Source organism: Callorhinchus milii, unplaced genomic scaffold, assembly GCF_018977255.1.
Source record: "Callorhinchus milii isolate IMCB2004 unplaced genomic scaffold, IMCB_Cmil_1.0 Scaffold5, whole genome shotgun sequence".
NCBI lineage: Eukaryota > Metazoa > Chordata > Chondrichthyes > Chimaeriformes > Callorhinchidae > Callorhinchus > Callorhinchus milii.
Genome location: NW_024704746.1, coordinates 63,915,855 through 63,937,804, shown reverse-complemented (window position 1 = coordinate 63,937,804; position 21,950 = coordinate 63,915,855). Strand labels below are relative to the sequence as shown.

General features: G+C 40.7%; 1 protein-coding gene across 1 annotated transcript; it reads right to left on the bottom strand.

Moving 5' to 3' along the window:
• Positions 1-2,590: 2,590 nt before the first annotated feature.
• Positions 2,591-16,244, bottom strand: LOC121849212 (kelch domain-containing protein 10-like). The gene is made up of 10 exons (XM_042335457.1): positions 16,220-16,244; positions 15,657-15,752; positions 9,568-9,789; positions 8,409-8,563; positions 7,591-7,739; positions 6,797-6,881; positions 6,470-6,554; positions 4,652-4,699; positions 3,840-3,979; positions 2,591-3,043 (listed from the first exon to the last, which is right to left on the bottom strand). The coding sequence occupies exons 1-10, from the start codon at positions 16,242-16,244 to the stop codon at positions 2,834-2,836; spliced, it is 1,215 nt and encodes a 404-aa protein (XP_042191391.1). The 3' UTR covers positions 2,591-2,833.
• Positions 16,245-21,950: the final 5,706 nt, after the last annotated feature.

Here is a 21,950-nt window from a genome sequence, read left to right as displayed (position 1 = left end):
GGTGGGAGTGCTACCATTGAGCAGGAAACTGCAAGACTAAACTGGAACATTTTGAAAGAGCGAAAGGGGAAAAAAAAACACATTTGCTGATTAATGGTTACATTTCCAGGATATAAAACTTTGAAAATGCTTCAGGAGCGTAGCTGACAGACAGTCAGTGACCACCATTATACCCAAGGACATTATTGGAAGAATACACAGCAAGGAATTCAACAAATTCATGCTTTTATTATTACAAAAAAAGCCAATTTAAAATAAAATCTAGATTTTACAAAAGAAAATAATAATCTGATTTTTTAGAAAGGTTCATTTAAGTGGCATGCATTAATATCGGTGCACACAATTTAGCTATTGTCATCAATTACTTCAATGGAGGTTCATCAAGAGGAATGGATTGATTGGAGTTAAGTCACTGATATTTTTATCCAGAACAAGAATCCTATTAATACAAAGCTATTATCCCTCATACACACTGTTGCTGAATGCCAAAACACTTCAATAGTCATCACTGAAATTCTGACAAGTCAGTCAATAATCCGTGATCAATGATGGTTTCACAACAGGAGCATGTGTTTGAAAATATATCACAAAGGGACAGGAGATCTCAGGCCTAAAGCATACATCTCTTTGCAGAGTCTTAGGCACTGATCAACATGCACCTGTTCATGGTTAATGTCTTCAATTAAATAGATTCCTAATCCTTCTGAGTACAGTACTTACAAGTCACCAGTGATTATCATTAAATGAGCAATTTCCTGAAAATTACATAAAATCCAGAGCCAATTCAACTAGAAGACCCAACAACTATTCCATTGGAAATACTAGAAGCAGGTGCAGTGTAGATCTTCTGCTGCTCCCAAAGACTGCTGTCTCCTTTCAAATTGCAAGAAGTTCATTCCTATATGGTGTGTCAAGTTTCAAGGAAGCTCTCAAGTGTTTACTTTGCACAGAATAGAGAAATAAGACCCTGAAGCAAGTAAAATAACTTCCCGGTGGTGGGTGGGGGTGGGAAAGGGAGGGAAGAAAAGATGTGATGTGTAACTGGTTACATTCCAACTCTAATACACGCGCACAACTTAGAAAGGCCACATGCATACAGACAGCTTCTTTAGATGTGAACATTGCCCACATTCCATTACAAAACACTTCCTACATCAAATATGTCTGAGCCAATCCCTCTGACACAGTTCTCAGTTGGTGTGCTTCATTTAGTGGATGCTTAGGAAAAAGCGTTCAGGCTTTACGTAGCACACCAACCACCATAGTATTGTTACAGCAAAGTGGGAGAGAAAGTACGACTTTAGACTTCAAAGACAAATGGTGGGTGAACATAATAGCTTACTATTGATCAGGATGAAAATCAGGAAATGGTTTCAATTCAAGAATAAAGAGCACTTGCAGAAATGTTTCAAAAAGAACAAAAAAGGCAATTTAGGAATTTCCAAATCGGAATCACAGAAGAGGAAGCAACAGACAGAGCTAAACAGAGCACTGTATCCCACAAAAAGACTAGTCAATACAAAACAGTACATTCTTGACTTGGTGATAACACCCTCCCAACACAAATGCACTGAAATAAGCAAGGCTCAGTGGATGCTGTGCAAACAGATACCAGCATTATTGCAAATAAATCTCCAGATTATTGCTACAATTAGTGTTCATTAACATAGTTCTTCTACAAATCCAAGTGACACAAACACCCCAAACAATTTGGTAAAGAAGATAACACTGCACTGTAAAGATAAAATGGTGGTGTCTGAGTGTCGGGTGGAGAAGAAAAAAGGCTGAGGAGAAAGAAAAATCAATATCTGAAGCTGTATGAAAAAAACTTGTGTACATTTTTAGATCAAAATAATAAAGCAATGTTGCTATAGAAATTGATTCCTCTCTCTCTTTCTGTTCCCTGTTTCTAAGAACAGGAATTGGCAAACAAGCACATTTTTAAAAAATAAATGATCACAGTGGACAAATGGATAAATTATAGATAACTGGAGCTTACCTTTGTCCAGATTTCATTTAAATCACTTGCCTCCATAATCATCAGAGTTGCAATGAATAGTGAAAGGTATTTACGGTTCTACTCTCACTCAGGACTTGGGTTCAAGCTGGCAAAATCCCAGCAGCTTTTGCCCATTAACATAAAATTTGCTTGTAATGCAGCAGGTAGAACTTGACAGAGTGGGAATGCAATCTAAGGCAGTAAGATTAAAATCTCTGAATATTCTTTACACGCTTTGTGACACTGAATTTTTTTAAAAATGAAAAGTAAATTTCACTGAACGGTACACGATAGAGGATAGAATTGGGCTTTTCTTGGATTCATAAAACATACTGTGATTTGAAACAGACTGCGTTTAAGGCAAACACTTGCTGTGTTTTTGGACTTTTTAAAACAAAAAAGAAAAACAGCATTGACCAAAGAGACAGCAATTTGACATTTCAAAATTGAACCTATCCCACAGAGGCACACGTTTAGAGTACTCCATTGTTTTTAATTGAAGAATTTAGAAAATAATTCTGAATTGCAAAGTGGGGGCATGTACACGAATGAAATTCAAACGCCACACTTGGCATATTGTTGGGGGGGGGGGGGGGGGGCAGTGGAAAGGGAAGACAGGGAGGAGGGTCAGTCTGCTTCATGTCATACGACAAAGTAACTAGACGTTTTTCAAAAATAAAGAGCGTTTAAAAATAATTGAGGGATCCAACACTTATGGCAGATAAGGCCTTGATCAGGAGAATTCTTCCCAGCAGCTTCCTCCAACACTGCCCCATCACCATATTGCAGAGCGGTGCCCTCTCCATACTTCTATCTGAAACCGCGTAGCGCTCGTCACTTCAACCTCTCGATAAGTCCTTGTGTAAGTCCGAGATTTAGCAACTGGATTGTGGAGAATTGTGTTAGTTGAGGGAAGCTCTTTAGTAGTTTCTCCCAGCAGAGTTCAAACAAGCTGGGTACCACAAGCCAGATTTTATAGAGTGAATCAGTCCGTTTGTTCTCATGGATATTTACTACCCCACCATGCACGTACATACAGCCAGCCTGCAGAGAAGAAACACAGTCGCTTAGTCTATATAAAAATAATACTTGCATGTGATATAGCGCCCACGTGAAATTAAGAGTGAATAATTTGCTAACAAAATGTTATGGGACACGGTTACTTCCCAAGGAAAAACATTGGAAATCTGATGAAAGGTCACGTGGGAAACTGTAACCAATCTTTCACTTTCAGCTGTTGAATCTCCATCTATTTTTAAATTTTATACTATTTTTAAGTAAATATAATAAACCTTGCATTTGATTAAAGCTGATATTACGTTGTTGAGACATCTCAAAAGCGCTTCACAGAATATATTGTAAAGTGGATTGACTGTGTATTTTGTGGGTGAAACGCAGCAGCCAATTGCGAACAGTAGCGTTCCACAAACAATCGTGAATTGAGTGATCAAAAGTTTTGGGGGGGGGGGGGAGAGGGATTACTCCCTGAAAGGAATCTGCCAATTGACGAACAGCTGGGTTCCTACTTACTGTTAGGTAAACAGAGGATGTGGAGTAAGGAAACGTGCCTGACGTTCCCCTCACCCACCCCGCCCAGGAATCAAACTCGGGTCCTCTTGTTTACAATGCGAACGGCTAACCACTACATTAAACACTTTATACTACTGGCAGCTTTAATATCACAATGGAAAATTTGACTTTTCAAAATATAATAGTCCTTGAATTTGATATAGCGACTTATCACATCGTCTCAAATCGCTTCACCGGATATACTGTAAAGTGTAGTGACTGAGAAAATGGAAAGGAAGGAAGTGAATAAGCATTGCACAGGAAACTTTACCGGGGTGACTGCTGCACAGTGGAAGTAGGCTGGTTCTGGCATTTCTGCAGGGAGTTTCGTCCATTGGAAAGTCTGTAAACTGAGCTTCCAGAGGTCTCCAAGTATTAGTTCACCATTGTACCCACCGCATATATATACATCTGCAAAAATAATAATTTACAGGAGAACCTTAGATGTTTATTAGGAACTATTAAACTCTTAACAACCAGACATAGAATTTGTAAATGTGACTCCTGTTAGACAAATTCATTGATTGTTTGGAGGGGAAATGTTTTTCAATTTCTGTGCTCAAAGGTAAAATATAAAATGAGAATGGTGAAAAGTGGAAATATTACAAACAATAATCCTTGCATTTGATATAGCACCTTATCACGTCTTCGAGACGTTTAAAGTGCTTCACAGAATACACTGTAATGTGAATTGATTTTCGTTGGACGAAAATGAAGTCTTCAACAATACATACAGAAACCAAAGCTGAATAAAGCCACCCTCCTCCATCCCAACAATGTACCATGATCAATCCTCACTTCAGATGGTAACAACAGTACATTTCTATTTCTCATACTGGCCTTTCTGTGATCACAGAGTTCTGTGCTGTAGAAATAAACAATATAAAATCTTACCAATTGCAACTGTCAGCCTATGCTAGAGCTTTGCCAAGGTCCCAATGTGGAATCAACAGATAGCGTGGACACGGAGGCACATTCCATTTGTAACAAAAGTTATGCCTAAATCAGCAACATGAACATGTATACATGGACACCTCATTTACAATTGCCAGCTAAACAATCTTGCCAATAACTTGTACATACCATGTCCTATTTGTACACAGCTATGGCATCTCCTGGCTGCTGGAAAGCCTATAGTAAAACAAAACAGACCACAACAAGTGAATATAGAGAAACATTAGATTAGATTCTCAACTGGTATTTTTGGCAAGCGAGAATAGAATAATAACAATAACACTTATATTTGATATAGCACCTAATCACGTCATTGAGACATCTCAAAGCGCTTCATAGAACATATTGTAAAGTGGATTGACTATATTTTATGAACAAAACGCGGTAGCCAATTGCGCACAGCAGTGTCCCACAAACAGTCATGGATTAATCACACATGCTTGCTACTTCTACACTCATTTTAAAGAATCAAGAAATAATCTGTATTGAAATTCACAATGCTGTTGAATACAATATATTGAACACACTCAATGCAATAAATAGCACCCAACATTTAAACAGTTAAAAAAAAAGGGAAACATATCTTGGAAAAATAAAATTGCTAACTGGCAAACTAATAATTAATCCGAGTTTCTCTTCTTAAAGAATACCACTATGGGCATTAATATTCACCCAGGTTCACAATTAAAACAAAATGATTTTCATTCAGAATGTCCTTGTACGTACAACATTAAGTGTGCTAAAAAATCAAATGGGTTTAAAGTTAAGGAGAGAAAAAAGAAATTCTCTCACGTTATGTTGTAAGGTGCAATACGTTTTCTTCTCCTGCTTCTTTACAAAAGATCCCCAAATAACAATCCCCAAATTTGTGGAGTCCTGTAGCTCAGCGGTTAGAGCACTCGCTTTGCAAGTGAGAGACCTGAGTTCAATTCCAGGCAGAGGGCGAAACCTCGGGCAAGTTTCCTTACTCCACACAGAGCCTAAAAATAATCCCTCCAAAACCAAAACAATAATAAATTGGTCATTTTCAATCTACGACTGTTTGTGGGACACTGCTGCGCGCAATTGGCTGTCGTGTTCGCCCACAAATATACAGTCAATTCACTTTACAGTGTGTTCTGTGAAGCGCTTTGGGACGTCCTCCCGACGTGAAAAGCGCTATGTCAAATGCGAGGATTATTATTATAACAAGAGCAATTAGATTCCTTTAACTGTGAAAGATGTAAGGATATTGGGGGGGGGGGGGTGATTACATAACTTGTGAGGAAAATGAATTTTTTTTGCGGGGGAAACCAAACTTGATTTAGTTAACATCTAGCTTTTAATCTCAAAGCATTGAGAATGCTATATTTTTAAGCACTTTGCAACATCCTCTGGATGTGTAAGGCGCTATGTAAGGTAGATTGTATTGTTTTGTGTATATATTTGGATAGCCTTTAGAAACAAACACGGTTGTGTAGTGGTACGTTTAGCACAGTGACTCTCTGTCCAGCATTGAAAGTGCAGTAAACCCATTGTATGCACAAATACACAAAATAATAATAATAATTATTTCATTTAATACAACGCCTTATCAACCCATTGATACATCTCAAAGTGCTTCACAGAATGTATTGTCAATTGAATTGACTGTATATTTGTGGGCGTAAATGGGACTATTATAAGAGTTGTGTAAATACCATGTGTAAAATTTTTTTTAGAAAACTATGTAATTAACACATGAAAGATTACAGATCATACATAATAAACATCTGCATTGAATAACAGATTTCCCCCGTAGCCAGTGTGCTTAAATTACTCTGCAGGTGGTTCCTCACCCTCCTGCGTTTGTAGCCATTATTACTTTTAACAAACAAAACCTTGATTACATGTTGAAGGCAGAATAGCATCGTTTCTCTTCCTCTTAGATTTTGAGCTGAAGCTGAAAGTTCTGAGCCCCAGCCTTACCTTTTCTCTCATGTGGTTTGGTTTGTATTTCCTCCCATGTATTTGTCTCTAAGTAATACATGTATCTGGAAAAACAAACAACAAGCTTGGGTTTTGAATCTTTAAAAAGAATGTTAACTTTACACTCTAATTCCTCTCCCCACCTGCACAACATTATAGCGCACTACAACCTGAAGAATTCCAGTCACATTCTTAAGCAGGTCTTCAAAGGAACGCTCCATGTAATGCTGCGACTTTTTACTTGGGATCCACATGGAAGTCATTCCACTAGCTTATGTTTACAAGCTAACTGTATAATTATTTAATACATTTATAGGTGGTCCCCACCTTATCTAATGGATAAGCTCTCCAGGACGTTCCACCTCCTAATATGTATATCCTCTGTCCATCGTGAGCTATTTCATGTCGATACCTGAAAGCACAAGAAAACCCCATTGGAAATTATCCTTTTGGCCTGCACTTCATTGACGTTACATATCTGCAGTACAGTACATTCCAGGATCCATTTAAGGATTCTCCAAACAGAATGTAACAGCAGATAGAATGTGACTACTCTCTTCTTCCTTCCAAATCCAGCATAAGCAATTGAAATTATCTACTCATATTCGAAGGCCAAGTAATTATTTATGAAAACTACAAAAGCAACAGACAAAACAAGCCACAGGCTGAATCGGCGTGGACTTTCACCTGGTGTAACGCATGGTTCAGAGTCTATCAGAAGAATGAGATAAATTGCCCTTGTCCTACCTCCACACAACTGATAAAATTGTTTACATAAATCCTACTGAATTGAGGTTGCGAGTGGTTTTTATTTTAAATCTGTCTCATAAAGCTGTAAACTCATGCTGGGATACGATTCTACAGAATCCTACCACCTCTCTCAAGTAACCATTCATATTCACAAACCTAGTGACTTCCAGTAGACTACTGAACAATGGGCAACAACTCCAACAACTCACCTCGGGCCAAAAGAGATAATGTGGACACTAGTGTAGAGATGATTTTCTGCTCCAAAAATAATCAACATTAAAATTCATTTGACTTTAAGTACAGGTAAAGACAAGGCAAACATGTCCAAAGCTAATGGATCAAAAGCTAAGCTTGTATCGATTATCGCTCACCTTTCTTCTGGCAAATCGTTAGGAGGATTATTTGGTTTGAGTTGTATCCATTCACGCGCCGTAAGGTCTAATCGGTGCAAGTCGGTGTTGTAAACATAACCAGTCGTCCCGCCAAATATGTACAGGTAGCCGTTTATAATCACCATAGCCTGCATCAATTAAAATAAACATTTTCACAGATGAAGGATTGTAACATTGCCGATTTTCTTCCCTCCTCACCTGAAGGCAAAGCTCAACTCTTTCCTTCAACTAAGTGCAAGGCTCCATGTAAACAGAATGCCCTACTGGACCATGGTTAATGGCCATTCTTCTTGACAGCAAATGCAGGTAGATTATTCAATTGCAGGAGAGGAGGAGAAGGGACATTATAAACAAGCCGTGTCCTGCCTAACCAGATATCCACACATGCAGGTAAGCAAATTACTGGATATTGTTCAATCTGCCTCTATATCACTCTCTACTAAGAAGAACCACTAAAAAAAACTATAACCAAATGTAACTGTGGCAAGTGCCTACAGTCAAAATGAGCAATACATTTGAAACACTCTTCCTCAATCCCTCCGCCTTATCCGCTCCCTCCCCACTTTCAAACCCCGCTTAAAGACCTTTCTTGTTGACTGCTTACAGTCACCTGCCCCCCCTCCCTCTTCCCCTTGGCTCGTTGTCAGACTCCGCCACTGTGAAGCGCTCTGAAACGTTACCCTGCGTACCCTATAAATGCAAATCGTTGCTGTACATCGGAAAACCCATCCAAAAAAAAAAATCCATTCAGCTTTCGTTGATAAGAATTCATCCACTGGGCATTGAGCATGACTGACCTGTCCATATATGCGGTTTGGTTTCTTCCCTCGACAGTTGAGCAGAGCCCATCGCTTGTATTTAACATTGCACACATGGACATCGTTCCCACTGCTCTCACCAAAGGGAACTCCGGTTCCACCAAACACCAGCAAGTTATTACCATGCAAAACAACTGTAAGACAAGGGAATTGTCTTAATTCTTAACGTTCAATTGTTGTAGCAATCTAAATAAAATTCAGGCAAGCTCCGAATGACAGAGGTGAGGGTAACGTTTTCTGTTAGGTAAAGGAATCAAGAAGTGTGGGGCAAGGTGGGTAATTGGAGTTGAGGTACAGGTCAGTTTTGATCTTACAGAATGGTGGCACAAGCTCAAGCAGCTGAATAGCCTGCTCCAGTATATATAATACATATATCTGTCTGGGTTAGATAATTACCTAGATGAAAAATGTTCGTGCGGTAACCTATTGCTCGACTCCGAATATCGCTCCAGTAGTTAATACTTCACTAACAACATTAGTCACAATTTGATGTTCTTTATAAAAAAAATTGTATTTGACATCTTGTGTGGAAACACCTCTAAGCACTTCACACAATGGGTAATTCTACCATGAAGTGGATATATAGACAAATGCGACAGCTAATCTACACCAGCAAACTTCTATAAATAGCAAGAAAACAAATGAACCGTTAATCTATTGAATGTTTTTCTTGCTGAATTTAGATAAGGGAGAGTTCTCTGCCCTTCAAAAGTGTGCCATGGTAACAAATACTCACCTGAAACAACAAATTATCCAGGATCTCAGTTCAAGGTCTCGCACCCAACAAAGGATTATTCACTCAGTACTGCGCTTTTTGGAGGGTCAGCTGGGTGTCTTGACACACAGCAGAAACCCATCACCGTGCTTAAGAGTCTCCAAACCAAACTGAGAATTCCATGCATCCCACCTACACGTGGAAATCCCAGAGATAGATTGCTGGAACGGAATGTGCGCTCTCTCCCTGGAGGGATGCATCCTGCTGACCAAATTCCAGAAAGCGCAGGTTGGCAAGAGCCAAGGCTTGGGGGATCCCGGAGTATGCATTGGAGTCTAACCAGCTATTGCCACTAAATTAAATATTGCTCTAAATTTTTTTTATCAACAACAAAACCCTTCAAGGATTATAGTCAAATGTTACCTGACATGGATGCTAGCTCCCTGGGCATGAAGCCTTCTGTCCCCATCTGTTGCCATGTACCAGAGGCAAAATGATACTGCCAGAGCTCACGGAAAAGTGGGTAATCTTCATTCTCGGGTCCTCCTGACTCCTCATAGTCAGGATTATAGCCTCCAAATACATAGAGATTCGCATTATCTGCAACGCACCGATGACCACTTCGTGCAGGTGGAACTATGTGACCTTGAAGAGGAAAGGAAAGAAAAATGTAATCTATACTAGCCATCTTCTAATAATAGTCATAATAATAATAAACCTTGCATCTGATAAAGGGCCTTATCACATTGGTGAGACGTCTCAGAGCTTCACAGAATATATTGTAAAGTGAATTGACTGTATATTTTGTGGGTAAAAAGCAGCAGCCAATTACACAATGCAGTGTCCCACAAACAGTGGATTGAGTGAACAAATTATTATTTATTATATTTTTGAAGGGATTATTATCCCCAGAAAGCAATCTGCCAATCGACTAACAACCTGGCTCCTACTTACTGCTAGACATGTGGAGTAAAGAAACGTGCGTTTGGAGATGAGCGTGGAGAGGTGTGTGGAGTAAGGAAACGTGTGGAAGATTTCGCCCTGTCCGGGAATCGAACCCGGGTCCTCTCGCTTGCGAGGCGACTGCTCTAACCAAAACGCAACAGGACTCCACAAAATATCATAGTTATGATTTGAAGTAGGCAGGGGCAGATAGCTCCTTAAATCAGCGACCACAATTAAGCGTTCAGTAAAATCTCTTAAATCAATAGAAAGTCATCTTAATTTAGCAGCTTAGTGCATTTTTAAATCATAAGATGTGTTTTAAGACTAAGGCTACAGTGCCAACCAGTGTTGGTTGTAGTGAGAAAAACACAATGTACTTTGGTGAGCAAACACTGCGCACATTTTAATTTGCAGAAATGGTAACAGGAATTCTAAGCTGCCACATTATTTTTTTTAAAAAACACACAAAACCTTATAAGCAGTCTGGATAAAGTAAACCCGTTCTGTTACCCCAATCCAACCAACAATAAACTTGCAGACATTTCAACTTCTACTCTTCTTAGGTGAAGAGCACAGGGAATTCAAAAGAGCAAAAGCTGGAAGGATACAGGAGAAAACGTTCAGATTTAACAGCCGATAAAGTTCACGGAATACATGCCTTGCATCACCCTTCACCTATCGATAGACCTGTGGATTTTAACAGTGCAGACCAAATCATACGGGAAAATTGGGAATACATTTTGCACACGACCCTACAATCCTATTGCCAACCATCAACTGCAATACGCTTGATTTCAAATGTTTTGTTATTATCCTAAATCGTTTTTTTTTTCTTCTTCCATGGCTCCACTTCACTAGAAACAGATGTTTTGCACTGCAGCGGTCACACTTTCTATCTTTGTCTAAAGTGCGAATTGTATCCCCAAAGACAGGCAAGGTCAAAAATGTAGACAAAATGAATCTTGCATCCCCCTCAGGCCTCATAGTTACCTATTTTGAGCTGTATAAATGCTGCAGCAAGCTACTCTTAATGCACTGCAATTCAAAGAAAAATCTACTGCCACAACAGACAAAAACATCATAATTCTTCAGAAAATGGAGGGTACAAAGGAAATGTACCTACTGAAAACAAACCAGCCTATTTAGGAAAGATAGCAAGGACGTATGCGCCGTTAGGATAGAAAATGAGACCTTAGAAATTAGCCTTAAGGCTAACTGATCAATATTAAACCTTTTTCTTCAAAATTGCTTAATGGAGTAACAGAAGGAATGCTAAGCTGCATTTCATTATTATGTACCTTCGGACTGCTCAAAGCATACATTTGCGATGGTCAGATTCTGATAAAGCCACCACTTGTAGTCCATAAAACCACAAACACGTACCAAGTCCATTAGCCTCAGTCGCCTGTGACGACACTTAAGAAACCCACTGATTAAATTTAAATTTGGCAGCTTCTCACAAATCATTGAACACCAGCATTGTTTAATGTACCGTGGACACAGCATTACAGGCAAAGAAGCTGAATTTAAAAAAAATTTTTTTTGTTCACGTCACCTGTGGTGACAGATAAGCCCACTTTAAGATTTGTGAAACTATACTTACAATGCGCTCTATGCTAAATTTAAAATGCTAAAATTACTCTCTAGGACAGATGTAGAGAAAAACAAAGAGTGTATAACAATTTTTTTTATCAATAATAATCTTTGCATTTCATATAGCACCTTATCACACTTCGAGACATCTCAAAGTGCTTCACAGAATATACTGTAAAGTGAACGGACTACATTTTGTGGGCGAAACACAGCAGCCAATTGCTCGTGGATGGAGTGACCAAATTATTATCATTTTTAAAACAAATTCTGAAGGGATTACTGCCACCAGAAAATTGATCTGCCAATTAACTAACAACCAGGTTCCTACTTACTGCTAGATAAACAGAGGCGTGTGGAGTAAGGAAACTTGCCCAGTGTTTCGCTCTGCCCGGGAATCGAACCTGCGTCCTCTCACTTGCAAGACAAGTGCTCTAACCACTAAACTACAGTTAAAAATAGTAATAACCTACCTACATGACTTGCAACACATGCACACAATTTGAATCCAATACTTCCTTTTAAAATGTTATTTCAAGCATTGAGAGGCAGCATCTAGAAAAATGTCATAATCCTCTCCCCACTTCCCACCTACACATACAGCTAATTGCATAATTAGTATCCATCAATGTTGTGCAATCTTACAGTTTGTGGTAATTTCCTAATGAATTAATGTGATGTGTTCTCTGCATATCTCTGGAAATTGTGCCTTAGCCTCCACTAAACGCTGCAAGAATCTGCTATGGTCTTGTCTCCATTCTTCATGTAAAACCGAGCAATTTAATATAAATAATACAACTCTACCTGTACTGTTTCTCCCAACAAAGATACAATCAATTCACTTTACAGTATATTCTGTGAAGCGTTTTGAGACGTCTCAAAGACTTGATAAGGCGCTATATTAAATGCAAGGATTATTATTATTACTACTACTAATGATTTTAATTTACATTAAATGTACTACTGTTTGGGCTACATATAAAATCGATAATGTTATCACCATAACCACTCTATGTGTTTGCTTATAAAATATAGTCACCACACTTTACACTATATCCTATAAAACACTTTGAAATGTCCTCCCGACATGAAAGGCACTATATCAAATGCAACGATTATTATAATTAATGACACCCATCATTTATTCATCACTAATTTTAAAATGCAATGCTGACAGGTTTCTTTACAACTCAGCAACACACAAGCAGTTTATAATCTGTTTATAATTAATCGATTATAAAGCACCTCATATTTGTCAGCAGAAATAAGCAGTGACAACCCATTAAGCAAGTAATTGACCTTGGAAGTCATTTAATTGTTCTAAATTGATCATCAAATCTACATGAGCAATAACAAAGCTACAAAGCACGATTAGAATTTCAATTATCTGACTGTTCCCCAATCCATCTAAAATTACATAAAGCTATAACAAGAGTAATAAGAGCAATTTGCATTTATATAGCGCCCATCACGTAGAATATTTGAGCGCTTTACAGAGACGGGCCAGACGCCAAGCAGGGGAGCGGGGAAGTGACCATAGGCACAGTCAAAGAGGTCGCTTTAAGCCACATTTAAGCCAGGACTCAGACAGACAGAGGAGTTGAAACAAAGGAGCAGAGGGAGGTTTCTGCATATATTAGTGGTGTAAAATATGAAGACTTGGCAAGTACTTGACTGCAACGTCTTGGCACTTGTGATATGAATCTTTGGCACTCAGACACAAGTCCCATTTGTTGGCAATAGCATTATGATCCAAAGAAATCCCAACACTAGGATCTCTTATGATCCTGGTAGATACAAAATAGGTGTACTCAGAATAACCCTGATCTGATTCCAGAAAGTGGAACTAGTGACAACTAATCTACAAAAACACAAGAGCTGGTCAGGAATCCGATTGCACTCCAGAATGGGACTCTGGCCTACGAGATTTAATTCCTCCCAGCTTTGTTTGCAATAAGGATTTCCTCAAAAGAATATATGGCGATCTTAAATTGGTCATGATAATGGCTCAAATATTCCAAGATAATTTACTCAGAGGTAACTATGGTCACAGCATGAGCTCTGACTGTTCCACCAACAATAATAATGCTTGCATTTGATATAGCGCCTGATCACGTCTTCAAGACATCTCAAAGTGCTTCACAGAATATACTATAAAGTGAATTGACTGTATATTTTGTGGGAGAAACACAGCAGTCAACAGCACACACAATACAGCTCTTCCTCTAACATATGCACTAACCGCTCAGATGGAGGCTCCAATTCAAGCCTAGTTAGCTGTCCAAACCAAACCAGAAGAGCTCAGCGGATTCAAGATGAAGATAAACCCAAGGCTGAGAATGAATTCATACTGCAGTATCTCATCACTTAAAACTTTCCCATTTCTCTGGGTGGCAACACAAACAGGCCTGCAAGCAAAACTCCAACCGACTCAACTGTGGCAGCAAGCATTACAGGAGTACGGGAGAAAACTCAAGAGGGTCACAAATCCTGAAACAAAATCGTGAGTGTATCTGCTCAACATGAATAGTAGAGATGGTTGGGGGGAAAACTCTGATACTCATTACCTATCGTTCGATTTTGTGCCAACAGAGAAGAGTGGATTCTCAGGAGGATATGACACCATTTTCCATCCACATTCCATGCAGAATAGAAGCACACTTGTAAGGTCAGGTAAGGGAAAAGTCTGATACAGCATAACAAAAAGCTCATGCTCTATTGGACCAATACTCTTAAATCGCATCCTACATTGGGGATCCACCTCCACTACAAAACCAGATTGGTGAAAACTCATTAAACTTTCTTGCAAAATTGTTCACCATATTAGAGAAGGATGTACCATATTTTTAAAGATTTTTTTTTAAAAAGAGGAATGGCAATCTAGGGCACTCTTCTCTCCTATATCAGTCGTTAGAGCAAATGGGAAATCCAACTGAACAAGTTTATCTTTAAACTTTCCTACTTATTAGTTGAACATTGTGATGGACCCAGCAGATGCATCAGTTATTATAAGCAGGATGCAGCCAGTATTTTACCAAAATCCTCAATTAACTAACTTGTAAGTGATGAAAAGATTGTTTCAATGGGTTCCAAGAAGTATGCACTCAATTTGAGGGCAGTTTGCATTTAGAGCAGAATTCTCTTCCATTTTAAATCATCGGGAGACAATAACAGCACAACTTCACCCATAGTGTTAGGATAACTGAAGGTGTTCAAAACAATAAAAAGTCAAACTTCCGTAAAGGTTCCATTCTATTGAATGTTCCAGTTTTGGATTCACTATTAATAATAATTAATAATATAATAATGATATACTATTAATATATAGCAACATGATATTAATTATTTATATTATTTATTCTAATTAATAATTATTAATCATGCATAATAATAATAAGCAGTAGTGGTAAATGGAAGGCTTACTACTATTAAAAATTAAATATTAAATAGTGAAAGAATGTAATTCCCATGATTCAAATCCACTTTTCCCCACAAAGGAAAGGACAACAATATCACCGATACTTTAGAGACTGTCACCATCAAGACCCTTTTTCAGGAAGAATATTTAAATTAAAATAGCACTGGTATCACCGACGCTTTTTGTAATCTTTGGCATTGTGCATATTAATCGAGTTCCTTTGTTTAGATGACAGTAAGTTAAAGCCATTCGTTGACGGCACTCAATGTTAACTTTAAACCAATAAGAGTCTTGATGGAGGGACGGTATTAAGATGCTTCAGAACCAGAGGGATTTACCTCCATTCTGATCAGATTCCTACCTGGGTCCTAAAGATGGCTAATATTGAACATGGCCACCAACTGAAGCACCCAAGTAGGTTTAAAATGTAGACAAAAAGGGGGAAGGGGAGAACATTACTACACATCATGCAGAGTGAGAAAGTAAGGGAAAAGAAAAGTTTGACAGACGATTGTCTCAACCAGCTACAACATCTGCAGCATCTGGCAGCACCACCCACCTTTGTTTAAAAACCTGTAAGGGATCCTGAGACTGGGACAAGGCTGGGCGAAGAAGAGTCTCCTAACGAGGAACCATCTGACTTTCTTCTTAGAGCCTGTCACCACAATTACCAGCAATGAGTCAGTCACACGGGCAGCCAAAACAAACGGTTTAAAAACACAAAAAGCAAAAAAAAGACAGTGGGAGAGAGGCATGTCCGTCCGATTGTTGGCAGCTTTACAGACGAGTGCATAAGATGCGCCGTGTCTGCCAATAATAATATACCATCATTCAGAGAATCAACCTCTCCCCATTCCTTTCTGCTAGCCTAACAGATTAAACTTCAAAAGATAACTGCTGCTAAGCAGTCACCATGTGTCAGAATATATTTAAACACACAGACGGAAGCTCCTATGCTCTAGTGTGGAAACTGAACTACAGACTGACATTCAAATCTGGACCTGTACAGCTCAGTTTTCATATAAACAGTTGTCAAAATGAGTGGCTTTTCTTTTATCATCTGAGCTATGAGGAGAATCCTATCATATATTTTAAAAATGTGGTTCTATATAGCAACTCTACTCAAGAGGTTCTCCCTCCCCATCATCTTTTTCGGCTCAACTTGCAATAAAGCAAAATGATCTGATATAAACCTACATTTCTCGGGTAATAAGTTTCAAGTTTTAATTCTGTAAAACAATTGTAGGTGCTGGAAGTAGTACTTTAAAACAACAGTTAATAACAATAATACTTGCATTTGATATAGCGCCTTATCACATCTACCTACGTGGAGAAAATGCACTGAGCAACACAGACACTGTAGGCTTCATCAGCCCCAACTCAGCAAGAGATCCAGCCCAAATTCAGCAAGTAGTTTGAAAAGATTTTACAAGGAGCAGAAGCATGTCCGTCCGATTGTTGCCAGCTTTACTGATACCACTAATAAAAATAATTATTCTTGCATTTAATACAGCGCCTTATCACGTCTTCAAGACGTCTCAAAGCGCTTCACAGAATATACTGTAAAATGAATTGACTGTATGTTTTGTGGACCCAAAGCCCATTATTATATAATAATGTCATAATAAGATAATCATTTGTTTACAAACTTTCACACTGACAACCAGAATCAACGCTGCCCCCAAAGTTCAATTGCACAACTCAAGAGAATGAGAATTAAGAAGCCCCTCTTCACATGACACCTATGTTTGGAACAATCGAAACAGTCAGAACTCTTGGGTACAAAACAGCAGGTAAAAGGTACGCGGATGGCAGCCACTTTCCATCCCAACAGTGTGATACATTGTGAATTTGCATTAGATCTGTCAGTAGCTGACTACTGAGTTTTGCATTAACTGGATGGAGTATGCTTTTAAAATATAAAACACACCTAGTAAAGAAAGAAGAAAAATCATTTTTGTTGTGTTATATAAATTACTTCCTGATAATCTACTGCAGATTAAATAAGACTTGGTCCGGTGGGTTGGAATAAGTGTAAATACAATGCTGGTACCAACGTTTTTCCGGCGCTGGCTTTTTTCAGTGCCAAAAAATGGCAGTAAACGCCAGTTCAGGCATTGTAACTGATTGGTCATATATCTACTTTTATAAGACAGACAGATACACTTGACACTCAAAGAGGGGGATAAAGTCAGAAAGGAATGGAGAGAAAGATTGGCCAGCAGTGTTGTTACTACATGCTAATGATTGTGAATGGACACCAGGGATCAGCTGATAAATAAAAGAAACTAGAACACTGATTTGCAGGATTGATTGAACTCTTATGGTTAATGTATTGAATATTATGCAGTCTTCACCTACTATTAATTTATACAACATACACCTACAGCATCTGAATAACTTACTTGGGAATGACTTTTCATTTTAAATTCCACAGATCTCTCCCTACAATCCTGAACATACACTGTTGCTTTTACAAAGGAAGCTCTTATGAAAATATACACATACACTATAAATTCATTCCAATTACCGCGAACCATTATCTGAAAATATAAGCGTTATCTCAAAAAAGGTATTTTCCTGGAACTTAAATGAATGTGCAAATATTGCTGATTCTGCTGTTCTCACAATCTTGTTAAAGCATATCCCCAAATTTATGCTGCGGTAAGTCCACAGCATCAAAACATCCATCTTACACGCAAGAGAAATGTTACGCACACACAAAATACTTGGCAATGAGTGATACAAAGTTCTACTTTACTCCAAACAAAAACAACTGTAAATAGGATGGTCTAGGTAGATCTGGCTCTAACTACAGAACAACTGTTTTATAGACTAACATAACATCAACAAATGATATAATTTATCTTGAAAAGCACATAGTACAGTACATGTATTTATGTAAAGGCCTATCTAAATGGGCACGTGATTTAACATTCCCTTGATGCTGACTGCTCTTTGAAATGAATTCATTTTAAAGCTTCTTCTGATTTAGAAAAGCAGACAGATATTCTTTGTGTACAATTTAATTGTTATGGAAAGGTCACCTATGGATTACCATTCAACCAACAGCTACAAAACAAAGCATTTAAAGTAAATGTTCAGATTAGCTCAGGTTGGCAAAATCACTCATTGGAAGTGTACTGATTCTTTTTGGCATAGAAATGTGACCCATTTAATGAACAGCACTCTTAAATAATAACAGCTATTTTTGTTTCAATTTCAAGCAATTTTGACAAAAAAAGCCCATCAGAAAGCCTATCAGACAACAACAGTAAGGTTTCAACACAAAGTTGTAACTAAATGCTTATTCATGTTCTACCCAATTACAATTTTATATAGTATTTTATATAGGTTCATATACTGCCCATATAATATACAAAAGTGCACTATAAAACAAGTGTAGACTTCATGGTTAAGTTCATCATTTCAGTAGGAATTGTAACCAAATTATGTAAACAATTGCAGGATAATGCACATTGGTAGTATTCTAGACTTATATTTCTTACATTCTAGAAGCAAAAAGCACTATATAAATGCAATTTGTTGTTGTCGCTGTTGTTGTTATGCAAAGTACGATCATGAACAACCAGTGCTACACAAAGCTTTACAACTACTCCAAACCTTGCATAAGTCACATCAGTTGGTACCCATACATTTAATATGCCTTATGCAAAGTATGAGTTATGTCAAACTTGTATAGAATATAAACACCTGAAAGGGATTTAGGCAGATGTATGACTTAGGTAATTATAGGATTTATACAAATCAGATTTGTGTGAGTTTTACTGGACAATACTTGTATCTCAAACATGGAGTGTTAGCAACAAGCAACAATCTCAGACCCCTGGGGCTGAAGGATGACTTGTAACCAACCACATTATGTAAACAATTGCAGGGTAATGCGCATTGGTAGCACTCTTACATTATTTCTTACATTCCTGACATGAAAGGCACTATATATACACACACACAAATTGCAATTTATACTTGCCGTTGTTATGCAAAATATGACCGCGACTACGCAACGCTTTACAACTACAGTAAACCTCACACAAGTATATCAGTTGGGACATTTAGTATGACTTGTCCAAAGTATGAGTTACGTCACACTCGAGCGGGACTTGGGCAAGAGTCTAAATTTAAGAGGGGGGGGGGTTAGAGCAACCCTTGCGTTTGAGAGAGCGCCTTATCACGCCGTCTTCGAGACGTCTCTCAAAGCCCTTCACAGAATGTACTGTAAAGTGAATCGACTGTATGTAGCAGTTTGTACGATTTATACAGATCGAGCGAGTCAGTGAGTGAGTGAGAGAGTGAGTGAGAGATAGAGTGTGCGAGTGAGTGAGAGTGTGTGAGTGAGTGAGAGTGTGTGAGTGAGAGATAGAGAGTGTGAGTGAGAGATAGAGAGTGTGAGTGAGAGATAGAGAGTGCGAGTGAGTGAGAGTGTGTGAGTGAGTGAGAGTGTGTGAGTGAGAGATAGAGAGTGTGAGTGAGAGATAGAGAGTGTGAGTGAGTGAATGAGAGAGTGAGTGGGTGATAGAGGGAGTGTGAGTGAGAGAGAGTGAGAGATAGAGAGAGTGTGAGTGAGTGAGAGAGTGAATGAGTGTGAGTGAGAGAGAGTGAGTGAGTGAGAGATGGAGAGAGTGAGAGAGTGTGAGTGAGAGAGAGAGAGAGAGAGAGAGTTGTACTGCTGCAGCGTTTGCCAACGGCGAGAGCAACAATCTCACGGCTGTGAGGGCGGGCTGCCCGACCGTGACTAACTGTCGGCGGTGGGGGCTCGCACAAGGCTGAACGAAGGAAAGGGAGGGCGGGGGCCTCACTCACTCACTCACTCACTCACGGTCGGGTCACGCGCATCAACCGAGAGGCAGCCACGGCAGTCGGAACAGGAGGCCATCGAGACGGACGGACGGACGGGGGGGGGAGGGACCCCGAGCCGCGGGCGGGCGGGCGGGCGGGCGGCGGTACTGACCTGGAGGGCCGGGCGGAGGCCTCCCCGTCAACTTGACGAACTGACTGAGGAGAGGGGGAGGCGGAGATGGCGGCGGCGTCGGCGGCGGCGTCGACCTCGGAGGAGGAGGAGGATCCACCGGCTCCAGCATTCCCCCCCCCCTCCACCCCCCCCCCCAACCCCTCCTCCCGCAACGAATGAGCAACAACAACAACAACAATGGCGGCTCTCCCTCTCTCTCACTCTCTCTCTTCTCTTCTCTTCCCTCCCTCACTCCTCCTCTTCCCCTTCCCTTGCGACGAGCACCAAACAACCGTTTGTAATACACAGATGGAGACGTATAGACGTTTAGATAAAAGCCCGGAGTTTAAACGCAAATGGACTCCTTCCCGCCGTCCGTCTGCGGTCGTCTTCTTCTTCTTCTCTCTCTCTCTCTCTCCTCCTCCTCTCCTCCTCCTGCGGCAGCCGCGGGGCCCCGCGCGCCAACCACCCGCTCGCGACCTCCGCCAATCAGCGCCTCCCGTTCCCCTCCCCCGCCCCCCCCTCGGCCAATCGCCTGCCGCCTTACTGGCGGGTGGGCGGCCCAACCGCCGGGTCCCCAGCGGCGCGCTAATCGATCGCGGAGCGCGTCCCGTTCCGAGGAGCAGAAGGGGGTTCGGTCGAGAACCGATGCGATCGATCGATCTGGTTTCAGCTTCCAGCAGTCAAAGGGGGTGTAGGGGGCTGGGGGGGGTGTGTAGGGGGCTGGGGGGGTGTAGGGGGGTGGGGGTGTAGGGGGTGGGGGTGTAGGGGGCTGGGGGGTGTAGGGGGTGTAGGGGGGTGGGGGTGTAGGGGCTGGGGGGTGGAGGGGGTTGGGGTGTAGGGGGCTGGGGGGCTGGAGGGGGCTTGGGGGGTGTAGGGGGTGTAGGGGGCTGGGGGGGGGGTGTAGGGGGGTGGGGGTGTAGGGGGCTGGGGGGGGTGTAGGGGGCTGGGGGGGGTGTAGGGGGGGTGGGGGTGTAGGGGGCTGGGGGGGGGTGTAGGGGGCGGGGGGGGGGGGTGTAGGGGGGTGGGGGTGTAGGGGGCTGGGGGGGGTGTAGGGGGCTGGGGGGGGGGGTGTAGGGGGCTGGGGGGGGGTGTAGAACCACAGCAAAGTGGTTAGAGCACTGGCTTTGCAAGCGATCGACCCGGGTTCAGTTCTTGCTCCACGCGCCTAACAGCGACAATCCCTCCGAAACCAAAAACACAATAGTAAATTGGTCATTTTCGATCCACGTGGGGACGCTGCGGCCGCGCGCGATTGGCCGCCGCCCGCGTTCCGCCCGCAAATACACAGTCAATTCACTTTACAGTCCGTTCCGTGAAGCGCTTTTGGGATGTCATGAAGACGTGAAAAGCGCTGTATCGAATGCAGGGATTGTGGTTATATTCCTTTCCCTTTTATTTTTAGGTTTACATTCTCAAAACGGTAACTCTCACTGCAAAATCTGCAACGAATGCTTCACACGCCTGGAAGAAGATGGCTTTTGTTTCACAAAGCGCAAGGAAACAATGGCATCGTGCACAATGGCATCGTGTTTCGCTTCCACACACCCCCCCCCAAAAAAAAATATACAGTCGATTCACTTTATTTATTGAAATTAAAATAAATCGGTCACTTCAGTCCACGCCACTGTTCGCTGGGACGCTGCCGTGGGCAATTGGCTGCCAGCGTTTTTGCCCACGAAGTACACGGTCGCTTCACTTTGCAGGGTGTTCTGTGAAGCGCTTCGAGACGTCTCGAAGACGTGACGAGGCGCTGTGTCAAACGCGAGGATTCGGGTTGTTAACTTTTATTACAACAGATCCGCCGTTACGTCAAAATGACAGATCTGAATCAAATACGGTATTGAAACATGTGTGATGTTGGAAGTGAATCACACATAG